General features: G+C 56.1%; 2 protein-coding genes across 2 annotated transcripts; both read right to left on the bottom strand.

The window, feature by feature from the left end:
• Positions 1-407: 407 nt before the first annotated feature.
• On the bottom strand, positions 408-1,681 carry FOXS1 (forkhead box S1). Its single transcript, XM_004585706.2, has one exon. The coding sequence runs from the start codon at positions 1,636-1,638 to the stop codon at positions 643-645; it is 996 nt and encodes a 331-aa protein (XP_004585763.2). The 5' UTR covers positions 1,639-1,681; the 3' UTR covers positions 408-642.
• A 9,864-nt stretch (positions 1,682-11,545) lies between these two features.
• On the bottom strand, positions 11,546-18,892 carry DUSP15 (dual specificity phosphatase 15). The gene is made up of 7 exons (XM_004585707.2): positions 18,466-18,892; positions 17,904-17,937; positions 16,434-16,516; positions 14,806-14,855; positions 14,054-14,128; positions 12,881-13,052; positions 11,546-12,150 (listed from the first exon to the last, which is right to left on the bottom strand). Exons 1-7 carry the CDS (start codon positions 18,484-18,486, stop codon positions 11,878-11,880), a joined length of 708 nt encoding a protein of 235 aa, XP_004585764.1. The 5' UTR covers positions 18,487-18,892; the 3' UTR covers positions 11,546-11,877.
• Between the last annotated feature and the right edge of the window lie 459 nt (positions 18,893-19,351).

The raw sequence follows: 19,351 nt of genomic DNA, 5'->3' as shown, positions 1-19,351 counted from the left end.
ACACCAGTCCTGCAGGCCAGTCACACAGACCTGGGTTCTGCTTCCTGCCTGCCATTCACTGGCCCTCCGGAGCCCCAGGCTCTGGGCCTCAGCTGCCACCACTGCAGCACGTGGGACAGAGCAAGGCCACAGATAGTCACTGCCTCCAGACTGCCCAGGCTGGGGGCTGCCGAGTTCCAGGGTCCCAGGCTCCAGAGTTGGCTCCCCTAGGCCAGCTCCTCTCCCTGCCCCTATGTCCTGCTCATTCTTCCCCAGCCCCTTTGGGAAACTCCCTGAGAAAGTCCCCTGCAGAGAGCAGGCCTCCTGGGTGGCCTTGCTAGCAGGGGTCCCCTACAAACACAGCTGGCCTCGCACTGACGGGGCACACTGGTCTCAGCCCCCAATATCCAGCAAGTGCACCCTCACCATCATCATTACATAGCTTTATTGCCCCAACAGCCACAGAGCAAACTCAAGGGGCTCCCTCTTTCCTCCCACCCCAATCCCAGGTTATCCAGGGGCCCCAAGGCCTGGTTGAGTGTCCACAATTTCAATCCTGAATTCCTGTCCTGGGTGTCCTTGGCCTGCCATGACTGGGTCCTTGAGAATTCCTCCGATCTTGGAGCCAGGCTCGGCCTGCAGGCCGCAGTTGGCAGGCTGCCTTCACTCAAAGAAGAACATTCCTGGTGTCCGGTAGAGGCAAGGGGTCAGGCCCAATGGGTAGCCAGGGGCTCCCTGCCCAGACAAACCCCCACTGACCCAGGAGTCCTTGGGGTCTGCCGGCAGGGACAACGGGGCCCTCAGGGAGGCTGGGGGGGTGGATGGTGCAGGGGAGGGGGCTGCGGCTGCCAAGAGGTGCTCTAGGCCAGGCTCGGCCCCCACGCAGAAATTCAGTGCCTGCAGGCGGCACTGGTAGCTGCTCCCGATGCCTGGCTCGGTGGGCAAGGCAGGTACAGCGGCCTTGTTGAAACTTTCGGCCTCTGAGAATCCAGCAGGAAAGCCAAACGCGGGGCACAAGGAAGGTGAGGGGGCTGCGGGGAGCTCCCCCCGGCAGGCGGGCTTGGGAACAGACATCTCTTTGGGCTCTGGCAATAGCTGAGGCCTGGCGTCAGTGCTGGCTGGATGCATGCCGGCTGGCCAGGCTCCCAGCAGACCCCCGAAGCTCAGGCTCTTGGGGTCGGAGGGCCCTGGTGGAAGCGGGCATTGCCTGTTGTCGGTCACGGTGCTGCGGCCACCTGGGTCCTGGCTGGCAGCTCTGGGGGATCCGCGGCGTGCCTTGGGGAGGCCCTTGGCGCCCTCAGCACCTGTCTGTCGGGTGAAGCGGCGACGGCGGCGCAGGAAGCTACCGTGCTCGAACATGTCGTGGCAGTCGGGGTCCAGCGTCCAGTAGCTACCCTTGCCGGGCTTGCGGTCGTCGCGGGGCACCTTGACAAAGCACTCGTTGAGGGACAGGTTGTGGCGGATGCTGTTCTGCCAGCCGGGCCGGTTGTGGCGGTAGAAGGCGAAGCGGCCCATGATGTAGCGGTAGATGCCGCTGAGGGTGGCCCGCTGGCCTGGGGAGCTCTGAATGGCCATGGCGATCAGGGCGATGTAGCTGTAGGGAGGCTTAGTGGGCTCAGCGGAGAGGCCCGAGGGCTCGGGCAGAGGCTGCTGCTGCATGCTGGCCAGGCGGGAGTGCTGTCCAGGGCTGGCGGCCGGTACAGCCGGGCCAGGCTGGTTAAAAGCGTCCCTGGCCCAGCCTTCCAGCCTGGAAAGGCAAAAAGGGGTGGGCCGGCCAGGCTGCCCTGCCCTCCCTTCCTCCTCCCTGGCCCACGCCTCCGTCAAGGCCCAAGAGGGGTGGGCAGGAGTGGCCGGGACTTGGAAGATGGGAACCGCTGCCCGAGATGAGGAGGTGGGAGGCACAGGCCCGGCGGAGGCCCTGGGCCCACACATGGTGGGTGGCGGCAGCTGGGGAGGGGCAGGATGTGAAATGAAGGAAGCGAGGCAGAGATGATGAGAGAGAAAAGGCATAGACATAAAGAAAGAGAGATGAGATGGACAGACGAAATGGACAGAGCCACGAGCCAGGACGCAGTAGCTGGAGAAGCTTAGAATCCCAAAAGCTGCAGAGAGAGGGAGCAGGGTGCATTGAGACACAGGTGCAGACCCAAGAGGGAAGGGCAGGCAGGCAGGCACACCCAGCAGGGTCCCCACAGCCCCTGAGGCCCCTGTCCTTCCTCCCCTGCAGGCCTTGGTCTGTCTCCTGTCACCTGTAGGGAAGAGCCCTTGGGCCACAGGGTTTCCTGACCCAGCCTTGGCTTATGCCCTGGGCACAGAGAACTTGGAATCCACAGCTGCTGGACCCCCTGGCGCCCTCTGGTGACTGGTGTGGGAAGAGCAGCTCTCTGGGCAGTTACCCTCTCCCAGGAGGCACCATGGAACCTGTCGTGGCCTCAGTTTTCCTATCTGTAGAATGGAGCTCTTCTGTCATCCCTAACCAGGTTCAGACTCCCTAAACAGAACTGGCACTCGAAGAGAGGCCAGCACAGAGCAGGGGTCTGAGCGTGGCTGTGGGTTGTCATTTGGCTGGGGCCACACCCTGCGGCTCCAGGCCTTCTGAAGGTGGGGGCAACATGCTCCTTGTCCTCACACCTCCCCATGTCCGGGCCACTGCTCCCAACCAGACCGACTCACTTGGTCCCCAGACCAAGCCTGCTCTGGAGGTCTTCACGGCTTCCTTTGAATGGATGAAGGACAGGAGGCTCAGAGAAGTGGCACATCTGAGGCTACACAGCAGGTTTGGGACAAAGCCAGGCTTTGAACTGAGGATTCGATCACTCTGTAGTGTGTCCCTTCTGTGAGAGCTGCGGGGGGCTGACACTGGACTCCTGCTGTGAACCCCAAATTGTTTGGCTTCTCCGCCAGCCCTGGGAACCAGGACAGAACAGGTGCTTCATCAGTGACTGATGCAGGCTCTTAATGACGATGTTGGCTTCTGTGAAACTTACAGATAATGACATTCAGATAGGTTAGTTACAGAATTATAGACTTATTATTTATAGAATCATCATGAATCTGTAACAGAATCAAATAATCATAAACAACATGAACTTTATAATATTATATATTGTATATTATCCATATACACATAAGTGTTCACTCACATTTATATGTCACATAAATATAAAATTGATAACGTATGTTATCAATATACACTTATGTATATATGTATACACTGTAAGTATAACCTAAATATAAATTTATATAGATATGCAAATATGTGACACATACATATAATAGCAGGTTAAATGTAAATATATGTCCTGTATGTTACATCTAAGTATGTTTTAAATTATATAAATGTGTTGCATTTAGTATATTAATTTAGAATTTATTTATTTATTTATTATATATAAATCACAAAAGCTTCTGTATATATTTAGAGATGAGGATGCACAGATAGATCGGATAGGATTGGATTGGACTGGATGTTGGCGTCTGTAAATATGAACCCTTATAGAAAGGTGGGAAAACCGAACGGAAATCTAAGCAGGTGAAAGGGTGTAACCCGAGGGGAAACGCAGTTCCTCCATTGGCCGGCAGGGGGCGACCGGCACCTAATGTGGGATCCCCGTGCTTGACGCTGAAATTGGCTCTGATGGGGACTGACTCAGCGCTCAGACAGTGCACCCTGTAGACACCAAGGGCTCTGGAGAAAGGATCGTCCAAACTTGCATATACAACAGAAACAGGAAAATCACCCCAAAATTATGGAAGTGGATTCAATTATGAAAGGGCTCAATGGCCCCCAGTGAGCATCTGGCAACTATAAAAATAGGGGGCAAGTCTAACACTTTCCTAGTTGACACCAGTGCCACTCTTTCAGTATTGTGCGAAGACGATGGTCCCCGGCAGGCTGGAACGACTCCAGTACAAGGAGCCATAGGCACCCAGGAGTGCACATGGACCACCACCCTGACAGGTCAATCTTGGTAAAGACTGCTATGCCTTTTTTTTCTTATAATGCCAGAGTGTCCATATGCAGAACTTTTGAGTTGAGATTTGCTGCACAAAATCAAAGACTTCTGCATATATTTAGAGATATGTGTCCCTGAAATTCTCGGAAGGTGAGTTAAATGTGGAGTCTGGATAAGACAAACCAGTAAAAATTATGATGACTGTCCCGTTGAGAGAGGAGGACCTCCTACGACAAGAGTCAAATGAAGAAAATGCTCAAGGAAGTGCCCTCCTGTATCAACTCCAGCTGCAATTCCCCACAGGCTGGGCTGGAAGCAACCTGCCAGGACTGGCAAGCCATTACCCCCTGGTAGTGGTCAAATTCAAAACTACCGCACCTCTGATAAGATGAAAACAGTATCCCATGTCTTGGATATAAAGCAGCAAACAGGGGGCATTTCTGTGCATATGAAACAGTTACTAAAAGTGGGCATAATAGTTACGTGCCAGTCTCCCTGGAACACCCGTGTTGCCAGTGAAAAAGCCACGTTCACAGGATCACCCTCCAGTACAAGATTTGCCAGCAGTAAACTCTTGGTGTCAGGCACACACATTAGTGTCTGTTCCTAACCCTTCTACATAGCTTCCTCCCATCGGCTCATGTTTGTTATTCTGTTCTGATCTCAAGGATGCGTCCTTCACCATCCCTTTACCACCTGTGAGTCAGACTATATTGGCGTTTGTGTGGGAAAAGCTTAGGCCAGGCAACTCACCTGGACTTAGGTGCCACAGGAATTCAAACATTTCCCAACCCTCTTTAATGAAGCGCTGCGTTGTGAGTTAGAGCTGTTCTGCTTGACAATTTTACAACCCAGCACCAGACGCTTTTGTTAAATCAACACTGCATTCGTTTTCATCGAACGGCCGTCAACCTCGCCGCTCTTTTGCCTGAGATACAGGCTACTCCTCTGCATTCTTGACCAGATATCTTGGCCACTATCTCCTTAATATGTTAGGATTTGACTGATGTGCCTCTCAAAGACCCTGGACATGACAGGGGCACATGGAGAGGAATGACTGGGATGCAGGGCTGGTGCCACGCAAAGGGATGAGACTGCCTGTCTCCCGGCCTTTTGTCTGCCCTTTCTTTCCCTCCATCTCTTTTTCTGTCCATCCATCCTTCTTTTCCTTCCTTCCTCCCTCCTCCCTCTCATCTCACATTCTTTGATCTGATACATAAAGAATAAGGTGACAGGATAGTAGATAATGGCCATGGTTTGCTTTCTGGAGACGTGTGGGAGGCAATCCTGCCCGCTGCCCCAGACAATGTGAACGCCCCGTGACTTACAGAACCATATGTAAGAGACAAAACTATAAAATGTGTGACAGTAATGAAGAAGAAAATCTTAAGGACAGGAAACACTTCTTAAATAAGATGTCAACAGTATGATCCATAAGGCAGTGTCTGACACGAAGATCTAGAACAAATGAAGAACTTCTGCAAATCAGGAAGAGTGGGTGCAACACCAAAGGAAACCCCCCTCAAAGGATGGGAATCGGCACTTTGGGGGACAAGAAAGTAAACTCCCCTGGGTAGAAGGAGAAGTACTCAGGCTCCATAGAGCCCAAGAAATTAAAATAAAAAGATGCGAGGCAACCCCCGAGGGGTTGGTGGGGAGGTAGCCACTGCCAGTGGGTATGGGCTGGGCGGTGCCCCTGGGTGTTGGCCTGGCATGCCTAGTCAAACTGAGACTCAACAGACCCCATGAGCAGGAGTCGTAGTGGAAAGGGCTCCTCCCAGGGGCGCACAGAGGGGTCTGCTTCAGGAGACCCCTAGCAGCCCCATCTATGGGGCTGGGAGTTGAAACAAACATGGGTCCCTCCCTGACTAGGGCGCTGTGTGTGTGTGTGAGGTGGATGTTCATAAAACAGCCTGTGCAGATTTAGAAGCTCTAGAAGCAAAAGATCTGTGGAAAACCAGAATGAATAGGTCTTCAAAGCACCATTGGTGGGGGTGGGGGCGCGAATAGATCGATCCACAACACAGCCTAATGTGTGTAAGGTGAAAACACCCACACAGCAGAATACGCACAAACCAAAGGCATGCACTGAGCCTCAAGGTGGCTGCGTGGGTAGAGAGAACCAGGCCCATGCATGAGAAAGTGAGGGGGCTACATCACAGAGGGCGCTAAGAAAAGGTCTCTGCAGAAGTTACCCTGGGCTGTGGACACTAAAAAAGCCACCGTTTGTGTTAAGTGCCAAGGGCAAGAGCTTCTGAAGTTTGGTTGCCTGTCTGCAGGTGTCTATAGCATCCAACCTCCGAGGAGGTTGCCTGCTGCATGTGAACCAGTTGGCATAGGTACCTGGCGTACAGTCAGTGCCTATTTCTTGCAGCACAGTCATTGTGTTGTGGATGTGCCACCTCTAAGATAACATGAGCATTGACAAGAGGGACCTTGCCTTGTCCACTGCTGCATCCCCAGGGCTGGTGCCTGGCACCCAGGAGGTTGTCTCCAGATGTCTGCTGATGGAGCTGAGGCAGAGACTGGAGCAGCCTGGTGGGAGGAGCAGCTTAGGCAAACGCCTGGGAGTGTAGGATGCTGGGGGTATAAGGGTGGGTGGGAGTGTAGGATGCTGGGGTGTAGGATGCCTGGTGCATTTGGGGAGCCAGGCTGGAGCTGGGTGTATGAGTTTAGGACCTATGCATCCAAATCCATTCTCATTACCCATGGTGGCTCTTCTGTCTCAGGTCTCCACAAACATGGGACTGCTGGGTGCCATGAACAAAGACAGGGCTGAGCTCCTGCTGGGAAAACAGGCCTAGTGTCTCTATGAACTGTCAAGTTGAGGGGCACGCTTGATTGATGAGCACTGACCACAGGGCCAGCCTTGCTGTAACTCAGGCCTGAATGGAACCTACCTAACGTGTACAGAGAAAGCACGGTACACCATAGCCTTTATGGGAGTCATCTTTCAACAGTCAGGGTGACCCTTACCAGGCTGCCGAGGGGACACTCGCTTACAGAATGACAGCAGCAAAGGCAGGCAGAGCTGCTTTGTTGGATGTCAGGCTCGGATGCTGCCGGCAGTGAGTGTTCCTCTCGAGAGGGCTGGGCAGATTTCTGAAAGGCTGAGCTGCTGATGAATGGCTGAGCGCTGACCCAGGGGTGATGGATGAGTGTTGAGTGTTGGGGAAGAGGAGATGTCAGCTGCAGGATCTCTGAGTCATGGGGATCCACTGAGTGGGAGGCGAAGGACCGTTGAAGAAAAAGAGTCAGGTGGAAAGCAGATCCTTAGGTGCTTGGAGGCCACGCTTGGAGGCCACGCTTGGAGGCCAGAAGGGTTTGGAGGCCAGGTGTCAGGTGTGGGCGTCAAGGGTAGGTTGGGGATTGGTTGGAGTGGCCGGAAGATGGAGAGGATCAGCCCCTAGAATGTTCCTCATCTGAGTAACAGCCTACAGCTGAAATATTTTTTATTTATTTATGTATTAAAAGATTTTTTATTGTAAAGACAAATTTACAGAAAGGAGGAGAGTTAGAAAGATCTTTTTTCTGTTGGTTAACTCCTTAAGTAGCAGCTACAACAGCCGCAGCAGAGCTGACCCAAAGCCAGGAGACAGGAGCTTCTTTTTTTTTTTTTTTTTTTTTAAGATTTGTTTTATTGGAAAGTCAGATACACAGAGAGGAGAAGAAACAGAGAGGAAGATCTTCCATACAATGATTCACTCCCCAAGTGACCACAATGGCTGGTGCTGCACCGATCCGAAGCCAGGAGCCAGGAACCTTCTCCAAGTCTCCCACCCAGGCGCAGGGTCCCAAGGCTTTGGGCCGTCCTCGGCTGCTTTCCCAGGCCACAAGCAGGGAGCTGGATGGGAAGTGGAGCTGCCAGGATTAGAACTGGTGCCCATATGGGATCCCGGCGTGTTCAAGGCAAGGACTTTAGCCACTAGGCCACGGCGCCCACCAGGAGCTTCTTCCGGGTCTTCTGCGTGGATGCAGGGTCCCAAGACTTTGGGCCATCCTCTACTGCTCTCCCAGGCCATAAGCAGGGAGCAGGATGGGAAGTGGAGCAGCTGGAACATAAACTGGCTTCATATGGGATTCCGGTGGTTGCAAGGCAAGGATTTAGCCACTAGGTTATCATGCCAGGCCCAAGCCTACAGATTTTAAGGGACAGACCATGATGGTTCAACAGGCTAATCCTCTACCTTACAGTGCTGGCATCCCATATGGCTGCCAGTTTATGTCCCGGCTGTTCCATTTCCCATCCTGCTCCCTACTGATGGCCTTGGACAGCAACAGAGGATGGCCCAAAGCCTTAGGAAACTGCATCCACATGAGAGACCCCAAGGAAGTTCCTGTTTCCTGGTTCCTGCCTTTGGATGGGCGGTGAATGGAAGATCTTCATCTCTCCTTCTCTTTGTAAATCTGCCTTTCAAATGGAAAAAAAATTTTTTTTTTATAGAGGGGACAAGTCATGTATCGATCCATTCAGCATATGTTGAACACCTGCCATGGCTGGGTCCTGTGCTTTGTGTGACCACCCTCAAGAAGCTTAGGTGTGCAGCAGATGATGTGGTACCCAGGCCTTAAAATGGACAAAGTTGTCAAGGGATGGCCAGGCAAAGCACTCAACTGGAGTTCAATTGATGCTTGCAGTCGGTGAGTGTGTAAGGGAGGACAGGAAAGTGGCCGGGTGAGGTTGACCAGAAGGCCCTGCAAGCAGGGGCCATGGCAGGGGCAAAGGTTTCATGGAGAGAGATGTGAAAGGCCTGTGACCAGAGAGGGAAGGGAATGGCAAGCCATGAGACCAGGACAGGACCATGAAGGCTGGCCAGCCATGAGCCCACCAGATGCCATGGAGGCCATAGGAGAATTCAGGCTGGTGGGGTCAAAACTCTAGAAGTTCTGCCTGGAAGACTTGGGGTGGGGAGAGTCAAGCTGAGGCCACAGGGTGCCCAGGGAGCCCAGGGAGCCCAGGGAGCCCAGGGAGGAGCCCAGGGAGTCCCCAGGGGCTGTCCCCTGGAGAGCCGGAGGCAGTCAGCTCTGGTGGATGGACCAAAGACCTGCCATGTGGGAAAGGCCCCCAGGAAGTGGTCACGGGCAGGATGAGGCATGGAAGATCAAGGAGGGACTAGGGTTCTGGTGTGTGGCTTTGCTGCTGAACTTGGGGGGCAGAAGTGAGTGTCATGAGCTGAAGAGTGGTGTTGGGTATGCGCTGAGCTTACTGGGATGGCTGGGCCCATCCAGGAGTTGGCATGCATCAGGCTGGTGGGTGTGAGGCTCAGAGGGGAGGCCTTGTAAAAGGAGTCTAAGGAGGCCAACAGAAGAGGAGGGTGAAGGCTAGAAAGCAGGTGAGGAGGAGGGAGGGGCCTGCAGGTGCACACCCCCAGGAGGCACGGGAAGTGAAAACATGACCACCATCACCCCACCCCTGCCTCCTGGGCGGCTGGATGGACGGATGGACAGACAGGGGCTGGGAGGGAGGGGGTTAGCAAAGAGGACCTTCTTCAAGGAACCAGAGGTGGCGATGTCAATGTTTGGATTGGTGGCACTGGCTGCTTCCTACTTAGGGTAAGATTGCAGAGCTCCTGGGAGGGCCCGTGTGCAGCAGAGGACCAGCGGCCTGGGAGATGAAGCTCAGGCTGCCAGGCCTCTCCCCTCCACCCCTCAGGAAGGCCAGTTCTGTGGGTATGGGCAGTTCCCAAGTGGCCGAAGTATGGGGGTTTGGGAGAGGGAGGTTGAGGGAGTTGGCATCTAACTTCTCTGAGCCGAGGTAGATCACTGCGGCGGTGGCGCCTGACCTGGCTCATTCTGCTCCATGGAGGGCACTGCCTTCAGCTGTGTGGCCAAGGAGTAGCCCAAGGTCAAGTGCCTCCAGAGCTCCCCAGTGGCTGGGGCCCGGTCGACTGTCCCCTTACCCTAAAAAGTGCTCACCTGGTAGCTATGCTGAGCCACATGTTTCCAGGGGTTGGAAAGAGGGTCACTTCTGTGCCTTCCCAGTGCAGCCCCAATGTCGCTGTACCATCAGCCACTGGTGGAGACACAGGGGACCCCTGAGACACAGGGCACCTCACGGGAAGCCTGCTGTCAAGACCCTTCCATCCCTCAGCCATGAGGGACACAGTGTGCTTGGGGCCAGGCTCAGGGCCTGGGGGTGGGCTTTGTGTATCCCTGGGTCATGTGGGGCCACCTGGATGTGGCACACAGACAGTGAAAGTGAAAGAAATATGGGTGGGTAGTTTGGTTTTACTTTCCTTTCTGCCCCAGTCTCCTGGGAGGCCTTTTCCTCTTGCCACTCCTTGGGGTGCCACCTGATCCTCACCCAGGAGGCAGCCAGAAGCCATGGTTGGTCTCTAGAGCACAGGAAGTGGGGTAGCTGGACCAATGAGAAAGGTGCCACCCAGGCTGCCCAGAGATGCAGCCTGGTCCTGTCCCTGCACCTGTCAGTTCTGCCCAGCCACCTGGCAAGTGGTGTGGGCAGGAGGCAGTGACCAGTACACACTCCTGACCTCCAGCCCAGTTCTGCAGAGTCAGACCAGGCAGAAAGCCCACTAGTTCCCTGTGGGATTCTAACCCAGGGTGCGGGTCTTAGAGGGGGTTCCATGGGCTACACCGTTCATCTCCTTAAGTGTCTCCACAGTGACTATCCCCACAGACCCCTTGCCTGCAGCCTCGGGTCTTACAAGGGCGTGTGAGGTGGGTGTGTTGGCCCATTTTATTGTTAGGCAAACTGAGCAGTGCACTGTGTGGCCTCAGGGCACTAGCAGAGGACTGGCCCTCCAGTATTGCAGTATCTGGCTTGAAGTCCTGGTCAGTTTCTGCCTCTAGCTTCCTGTTCATTCTGGTCCTGGGGGGTGGTGCTGATGGCTGACACAACTGATCCCATCCCCAAATGGCTGTAATGACCAGAGATGAGCCGATCCGAAGCCAGGAGCCAGGAGCTTCTTCCAAGTCTCCCACACGAGTGCAGGGTCCCAAGGCTTTGGGCCATCCTCGGCTGCTTTCCCAGGCCACAAGCAGAGAGCTGGATGGGAAGTGGGACTGCCGGGATTAGAAGTGGTGCCCATATGGGATCCCGGCACGTTCAAGGTGAGAACTTTAGCCACTAGGCCACAGCGCTGGGCCCCAAATAAATAAATCTTTTAAAAGAAGAATGCACTCTAGTTGTGAAGGGCCATTGCCATTAGCTGGAGAAGGTTCTGCTTGCCGATAACATCTCGAACTCAGGGACCTGCTACCTAGCCCTTGTTGCAGGACTCATCAGCTGGCAACACATCTAGACGCCACTGCTCCAAGCTGTGTGTCCTTGGACTAGCCACCTGCCCTCTCTGAGCCCCAGCTTCCTCTCTGAGGTTGACATTGTGAATGCGGTAAAATCTCAGGGGTGATAGGCACCTCTTAACCCTACTAGCTAGTATTTGTGTGGAGGGAAGGGGTGGAGGCTGGGTAGGTGGTTCAGGGTCCTTTCCTGGAGACCAAGCCCCGGGGAGTGGACAGGAGCAAGGGAGCTGTGGTGGGAGAGGGGACAGGCCCCTCGGGCAAGCCAGCTGGCTCGCAGCCCCCAGCTAGCTCTTAGGGACCCCATTGGAGTTCTGCTCCCCAGCCTTCGCTTTAGTGACCAGAAGGCATTCAGATAGGCCTCTTTTGTGTCTCTTTAATATCCTCCAGGCTCGCCCATCCCCTGCCCCTGCCTGCACCCCACCTTCTTCCCTCTCCTCGCTGCCTTTCCGGATGGAGGCCCGAGGTCCTCCCCCAGCCCAAGGTCTAAGGCACCAGGTGGCTGCAGCAGGCTGGTCCGGAAGCACGCATAGGTGGAGACGCACACGCCGCAGACACAGAAGAACTCGGGGTCGGACAGGGGTTCCCACGGGCCCTGCGCTCATGCTAGCTGAGAGAGGCCCCGCCAGCCTCTGCAAAGGACCCGTTGGCAGGAGACGGAGCCGCGGGTGAGGTGGGGTCCTCATTTGCCCCCCTTGCGGGCCAGGCACCGCGGGAGGCAAGAGAAAGTCTGCTTGACGCGCGCCAGCAGCGGCAGCGGCCGGTGGCCTTCCCGAGGCGGGCGCGGGACCAGGCGCTGCAGGGTCCCCTCGGAGGCGGACGCGTGCGGCGGGGCGGAGGCGGCTGAGGTCGCGGAGCCCTGGCGGCAGCGCTTGCACAGCGGCAGCAGCGCGCGCACCTCCTCGTCGTCGCGGAACGGGCTCTCACCGAAGCGCTCCTCCAGCTGCCGGCGAAGCTGCACACGACGAGGCGACGGGGTCAGAGCCAAGTTCACGACCTCCGCCCTGTGCCGTACCTCCCGCACCTGCCTAAGTCTCGGCCCCATCCCCAATCCCGCTCTCTTGAGCGGTTTCTGCGCTCTCCCTGAACTCGCTTGCCTTTAACACTGGCAAAGTCTGCATGTGCCAGAGAGACACCCCACCCTCCAACCCCACTGCCACGTGCACAGTGGGACCTGCGCTTGCCGTCCCCTACCCTGCCCCGCCCAAACCTAGCCGCGTTTACTTACGAGGGCTCCAGGACTCCATCCACTGCCTTTTCCCAGGGTGGCACTTCCTGCCACCTGCTGAGTCTGCCTATGCTTCCCCCACCTCCCGTGTTCCTCATAACATGGGACTGGCTGCAACCTCTCGGGAGACCCAGGGCTGCAGTGGGACACTGGCAGGTCTCCCCACGGAGGTTTGATACCCAAGTGCAGGCATACTCCCGCAGGGGGGCAGGCAGTGGGCAGCGTGAGGAGACCTGGTTAGGCAAGGGGCCCACGGTCTGGTCTACATTTAGACATTTCTATTCCAATGACAAAAAAGGCAGAACAGTTGACTGCTGGAATAAACTACACCTGGGAGCTGGTTTAGCTTAAGTTTGAGCCTCCCCTCCCCCCAAGGAAACACCTGCCAGGTGGGAGGCACAACGTGGAAGAGGCGCCTCCCACCCTGGTTCCCCACCCACCCCACCCCAGTACCCACCTTCCGGGAACTCCCCCAGCCAAACTCTTCCAGCTGTTGCCTAAAGCCTGGGTTGGGGTTGGCGATGGGCCTAGTGGCCTTGATAGCTTCCAGCACTTCTCGCCAGCCTAGCCCGGTCACGGTCATCACATATGCGGTCACAATGGTGGTGCTGCGAGAGATACCTGCAAAGCTGGGGTCCCCAATGAAAACTCCAGGCTTTAGGTAAGCTCCACTGTCCTCCTTGGCCCCCTCACCCTCACCCAAGGCACCCTATCCTCACCTCTGCTCCCCAGCTCACCTCCACTACCATCCCTCAACTGCAGAGGCTTTACTAGGACCCATCTTTCCCATGGCCAGGCCTTTGTTTATGCTGGACTCCTGCCATTGTACACCAAAGGCTTGGTTGCAACATCCATTCCTTCCACAAACACTGCCTGATCATTTGTTCTTTTCCAGGTGCTAGGGCCTTAGCGGGGTGGTTAGACAGGCCTGGTGTCCCCAGGAAGGACAGTGTGGCTGGAGCAGTCAGACACTGACCAGAGAGACTCTGGCCAGCATGGATGGCCACTTTGAAGCTGGGGGCAGGGAGGGCGGGATGGGAGCTGTTTAGGGACAGGGGACAGTGCAGGGAAGCAACGTCAAACTTCCTCTTGAAAGGTAAGCCAAGAATGTTGTGGAGAGTGAGTACAAAAACAATGGGGCAAAGATTTGAAGTACTAGAACAGGAATGGGAGAGAGGGAGGGAGGGAGGCAAGAGGCAGAGTTAGAGAGAGAGAAAGAACTTCCATCTGAAGGAGCACTACCCCAGTAGAGCTAGGCCAAAGCTTGGAGCTTCATCAGAGGTCTCCCACGTGAGTGGCAGGGCCCCAAGTACCGGCAGCCAGACTGAACTGGCATGGGGTAGATGCTCAGTGAGGATGCCATCTGCAGGACCCGTGGCACGTGAGAAGATGGAGTTATCCCAGCACCCTGGCTTCAGAGCCCTCCCCTGTTCCATACCCCCAGCAGTCCAGTCAGGGCCACATGTCTACCCCCACTTTACAGATGAGGAAATTGAGTCCTAGGGATACTCGGGGCTGTGGCAGCCACACACAGCATCTGCATTTGAGCTTCTGGCTGTCCCCTCCCAGATTAATGCTGGGAGAGCATGGGCCCACCACCCCATGTCCCAGCTCACCCCTCCCAGCTCACCAGTGAACCAGGCAGCTCCCCCCGTTGAGGCGGCAACAGTGGATGAAATTGATGCACTCTTTGAAGTGCTTTTTGCTGGAGAGGCAAGCAACAGGGTAGAGGGGCACTTGGGGGGGCCTGGCTCTGAGGAGGTGTCCCTTCCCCATGGGTGAGATAGCAAGGGACAGACAGCCCTGGGGGTCCTCAGATCAGCCGGCAGTGACCAGGATCCTGTACTACAGAAAGAAGGGGGAGGATCTCAAACAATGGTCAGCAACAGACTGGGAGCAAACTCCCCAGGGGCTGAGAGCTCTGTCTGGGTCCCTCCCAAGCTGGTGGGCCCTGGTGCTAAGAACACAGAGATCCTGTTTTGGGGGGCCGCCATGGTGACATGCCAAGCCCTGCCTCAGTCTGCAACCGGCAGCATTTGATCTTAGAAAACCTCCTCGTCTTTGGTCCATACATTATTTTAGAGGGGTCAGAGACTTGTTCAAGGTCATGCAGTAAGGAAATGGCAGTGCCTGGCAAGAACCCAGTTGTCTAGAGCCCAAGGTCAGGAACAGATTGAGTCAGGCCCTCTCTGATCTGCAGGCACAACTGAGCTCACAAGACAGGGTACCTTCTCCCTCTCAGAGCTCTGGGGTGGCTCAGAGTCCCAGCCAAGGGCCCACCTATGTCTGGGCGACCCCCACCCCAGGGCAGCACCTCCCTTCCCCTCTACACAGGAGTCAGCTGCCATATATGCATTAGTGAGCCCATCCAGGGAAACTTACATTGGTACCTCGGGGGTATCAGCCACTGGGATGCGAAGATAAGTGATATCCTACAAGAACAAAGCACACTCAGGCACGAGACCCACAACCACCATCCTCCTCCCCCTAACTGCCCACACACTGTGCGACCCTGGCCAGTTCCTGCTCCCTCTGAGTCATTGTCACCCTCTCTGGCCAGTGAGAGTAGATGCCACTTCTGTGAGCCTAGCAGCTCTGAGACTCTATGATTCCAGAACCTTCTGAGCAGATGGTGTCCTAATCCCATAAATGACATAGATAAAAAAGGACCCATGGACCCTTTGGCAAGGCCTTGGAAAAGTGACTGGCTTCCGATTGGGATTTGAAAACCACATGGTGAAAAGGACAGAGCAGCTAGGATTGTCTTCAAAAGCAACAAGGGTTAATGAAAACAAATTTGCATTTCATGAAGTGCAACATGAAAGATACAACTGTCAGTCATTTTCCCAGCTGACTTGCTGTGATCGCCTTGGCTTCTGGCTTAACCCCATAAAGATGATGTCTACCTGGGATTCTGAGGCTCTCACTGCTTTTCTCAAGCTTCCCCCTTAATCCTTGGCCAGTTCAAGTGGCTCCTTTCGGGTGCACCACTGGGCGAGGGATCACAGAGTTTCATTTGTCTGTGACTTTGTGTGAAATTCCAGCCCTTCTCAAATTCACCTTCCCTCAAGGTCATGAAATCCTGTATCTTTTGCAAGGCTTGCAGTTTCCCTTTGCAATGCATTTGGCCTTGGGTTTGCATGGCATTGTCCAACCCCGATGGGTCAGTTTGATGATGGATGGGAAGGGAAGGGATCTGGTGAGAGGAGGGTAAGCCTGTGGGAGCCGGGGACTCGGTAGCAAGTAGTCGCGTCCTTCTACTGGGATTTGACCCTCTTCCCATGCATCCTGTGGGAACTGTGTCCTCCAAAATATTCCAAAATCACTTTGCTGGCCCAGGCATTTCTTCTTGGAAGGACGCTGAAGATCACAGGTGATTGCAGCTGCCACCACAGGGACAAACTGAGGCCCAGAGAGGACAAGAACATTGCCAAGGTCATCAAAAGGGTAGTTGGGGATGAAGTGCCCCCTGGCCACTGGACTCCACCCAGAGGAGTCTAGACTTCCTGTCTTACTCCTCCAGTTCCTAACAGCCTCTTCTACCTTTTCCAAGACCCAGCAGGTGTCAGCATTGGCAGCTCCAGGGAGGACCATGCTGGACCATGTGCAAAGCAGCCTCCCCACCCCTTGTCCCTCTGTGTCCTTGCCATGGCGTCTGGGCTCACAAACCAAGGATGCCCAGCCAGACACATTCATTTGGAATTGTCCAACCATGTGAGGCCATGGGAAGCCACCATGGTAGCCTTTTAAGAGGCCCCATGTGAGACCCCAGGGGTGGGTTCAAATCCCAGCTTTTGAGTTGTGTGCCAGTATGTTCATTTACCTCTCTGGGCCTCAGTTGCCAAATGGAGTTGAAAATTAACCCCATAGTTAACAGTCCCATGTGAGGATCATGTGAATGAGCATGGATCCAGAAGGTTGCCTGGGACCCAGCATGTTGTTGCTCCTTCATCAGCAGGGGGATCCCACCCTGTCCACTCAGGCCCAGCCCTGGGAGGGGTGAGGGGTACCTGCAGCAGAGGCTGGGGTGACTCATGGATGGAAATGATGTGTGTGATCTTATTCCGGCCCAACTGGTCTGGGTCTTTGGCATCTGAAAGAAACAGACAGGAGTCTTGAGCCAAGCTGGCAGGTGTAAGGCTTCTGTATCCCTGATGGCCAAGTACAGGGGGAGCTGGCTGCCCAGCTCTGCTCCCACTCTGTCTTGGTCCATGCCTGCCTCTGCCTGCTCCTTCCCCTCCTGCTCCACACACCACAGGCCCTGCCCTCCCCCCAGCCAGGCTTCTGTTTTGCTCCTGGGACACCCCTGGATAACAGCTCAGCCTCCTGCCTCCTCCCTTCCCCCATTGTCTTGCTTTAGCCTATCCTTGGACCTAGCAATTCTTTCGAGGAAGAGTGTTGGCTGGTTGTGGAGTCCGTGCTTATACCAGGAGTCAGACAAGAAAGATCGAGGGCAGCCTGTCCATCAGCAAGGGCCTGGCGAGGTCCTGGGGCAAGTGCCCTATCTCCTGTGTCCACTTCCTCTTTCAGCACCCAGACTGCGGCCTTGGACTCTGTACCAAGGGCTTGGCTTTCCTGAGGCCTACACACTCAAAGGGGACCCAGAGCTGGCTTTGCCAGATACAGAAGTCAATGCAGCATGAGCTGCTGAGGCAGTGCCCAGGGAAGGAGGGGCCCAGAATATCCAAGGAGCTCCCTGTCCCCCCACCAGCCTCTCCCTGTCTGAAGATCCTCTCTCTGTCTTCACAAACAGAAGCGACTTCCCACTTCTAGGCCCTGAGATTCTTCATCAGCCTGGCTCTCACACATTTTCTATGGGCTGATGCGCAGGCTGCCTGCCACCCTCTCTCCTGCCACTGTCCTGGTTCCCCAAGCTGGAAACCTGGGAAGGCAGGGATGGATGGAATGCTGGTCCCCTAGCCAAAGGCCTCAGCACTGGGTCCCAGCAGCTGCTGTCTGCAAGGGCTGTGGCTGGTGTGGGCTGTTGGGACCCAGCAGCTGCTTACAGAATGGTCCAGCCCTGGCCCCCTGAGAACCAGGCTGTGGAGGCAGAGTGCTCAGCCTCCCAGCTGGAAGTGACACCCCAAAGAGACAGGAGAGACTGGTGAGTCTTGATGGCTGGGAGGAGGCCAAGGCAGGAGCAGGTGCACACTCAAACCAGATCCATAGCTCAGATCCTGAGCCCTTGGCACTGCCCCTCTGCCCTCCTGGGAGGAAGGTTGAATGGGGGGGGTGTCAATGTTGGGCCCTTAAAGTTCCCTTCCTGCACCTTCAGACTTGGGATCATCCCTAGCCAACCCCTGCAACTCCTCGACCTCCTCCACAAGCCTGTCCTTGTCCCCTCCCAGCCTGGTGTGACTTCCTTGGCCCTTGCCCCATTGCTGAACATGTCTAAGGTACTTGGGCCAGGCATGAGCAGCGGCTCCAGGCCTGGGGCAGGCAGAGTGCCATGGCCATGGCACAGAGCAGACAGTGCTTACCAATGAAGTTTCCAAGGTAGAGTCCAGGGAGTACCTAGAAGAAGGGCAGGCAGGGGTCAGTGTCTTGGCTGCACCCTGCTCCCACCCTCAGGTGCCTGTATGAGGAAGGGACCTTGGGGCACTCATCTGTCTCCTGGCTTGCCTGGAGCTTGGGACCTCTAAGAGAGGGGCCTGAGTGTCAGGGAGGGTGGGAGAGGGGTAGCCTAACCAGGGGAGGGATGGGGAGGGTTGGGGAGACCCTAGACCTAGGGGAGAAGAAAGAGGAGAAAAGAACAGTGCGGAGAGAGGTGAGCTTGCTAGACTAAGGGTTGCATGGGGGGGATCCCTTGCTGGACTATGGGGGTGCATAGGGAAGGAGGGGGTAGTGGGAGGGTTACGACTGAGGGATGCAGGGGAGGGAGGAGGGGGGTGGGACGTCAGAGACTGGGCAGACAGTGACAGACACAGCGGGGGCAGTCACAGGGAGACACCCACACACGCGCTAGTGGCACAGATACCAACAGCAGCCCCAGGGGTCCCAGGTGGCCAGCGACCTAGCCAGGGTCACCACGGCACCCCCTACCTTGGTCATGCCATTCCCCATGGTCCCAGGCCCGAGAGGCCGGGTGTACCCCCAGCTCCCAGCCGGGAGAGCACTGAAGTCACAGCTGCCCTGCTGGCCCAGGCCAGACGCCTGGAGCCTAGCGGGGACCCCGAGGTCCGGCGTCCGTGGCTCTGCCCAGCCCTGTTTAGCTTCCACCGCTGTCGCTGCTGCCACCGCCCGCCGACCCCCGGGCCGGGAGGGAAGTGATGGAGCCGCTGCTGCTGCCGCTGCCGCTGCCGCTGCCACCGCCACCACCGCCGCCGCAGGCTCCTCCTACCCCGTCGGTCATGTGGGGCCCCCCCGCCGTGGGTCGTGGCGGGGGGCCGGACAAAGCCCCAGTGTGCCGAGCCCACGGGCGGCAGGACAACGGCAGCTTGTTGGGCCCGCGAGGGGCGCCACCTCCGGAGAGGGGGCGGGGGCGCCGCCCCCACCCTGGCCGTGTCAGGCGCGGGCGGATGGGGGATGCGGCGGAGAGCCCCCTCGGAGGGCCGGCCAGCAGGGGCCCTGACTCCCTCGCTCCCATCCCAGCTCCGGCCTGTTCTGTGCCCTTGCCTTTTCCTGGACGAGCGCGATGGGGCTGTCCTCGGGTGGCTGAGGTCTCAGAGGGCTCTCTGCGCATGAGATTCAGTTGGAGGGGAGAGTAGTGGATAATTCATCACTCACTCTTCTTCACTCCCAGTCATCCTCCCAGCCCCCCATCCATCCAGTCCCTGTCTGTCCATGGACCCATCCATCATCCATCATACCTCTACCCCCATTCTTCATCCATCCTACATGCGTCTACTCATCAATCCATCATCATCCCACCCATCATCCTTCCCTCCCTCTCCTTTCCCTTTCTCCCTCCTCTTCTTCCCTGCTTCTC

The sequence above is a fragment of the Ochotona princeps genome, chromosome 22 (assembly GCF_030435755.1).
Source record: "Ochotona princeps isolate mOchPri1 chromosome 22, mOchPri1.hap1, whole genome shotgun sequence".
In the NCBI taxonomy this organism is placed as follows: domain Eukaryota; kingdom Metazoa; phylum Chordata; class Mammalia; order Lagomorpha; family Ochotonidae; genus Ochotona; species Ochotona princeps.
The sequence above is the reverse complement of the archived record's forward strand: the minus strand, read 5'-3'. Positions and strand labels throughout refer to the sequence as shown.

What these genes read in the sequence shown, in the direction of transcription:
- FOXS1 (XM_004585706.2), bottom strand. Translation starts at nt 1,638, where the DNA reads ATGCAGCAGCAGCCTCTGCCCGAGCCCTCGGGCCTCTCCGCTGAGCCC.
- DUSP15 (XM_004585707.2), bottom strand. Translation starts at nt 18,486, where the DNA reads ATGGGGAATGGCATGACCAAG. An exon ending in TGGGGAATGGCATGACCAAG is followed by an intron (nt 17,938 to 18,465) that starts GTAGGGGGTGCC and finishes CCCTTCTTCTAG; the next exon opens with GTACTCCCTGGACTCTACCT. An exon ending in GATACCCCCGAGGTACCAAT is followed by an intron (nt 14,129 to 14,805) that starts GTAAGTTTCCCT and finishes TTGCCTCTCCAG; the next exon opens with CAAAAAGCACTTCAAAGAGT.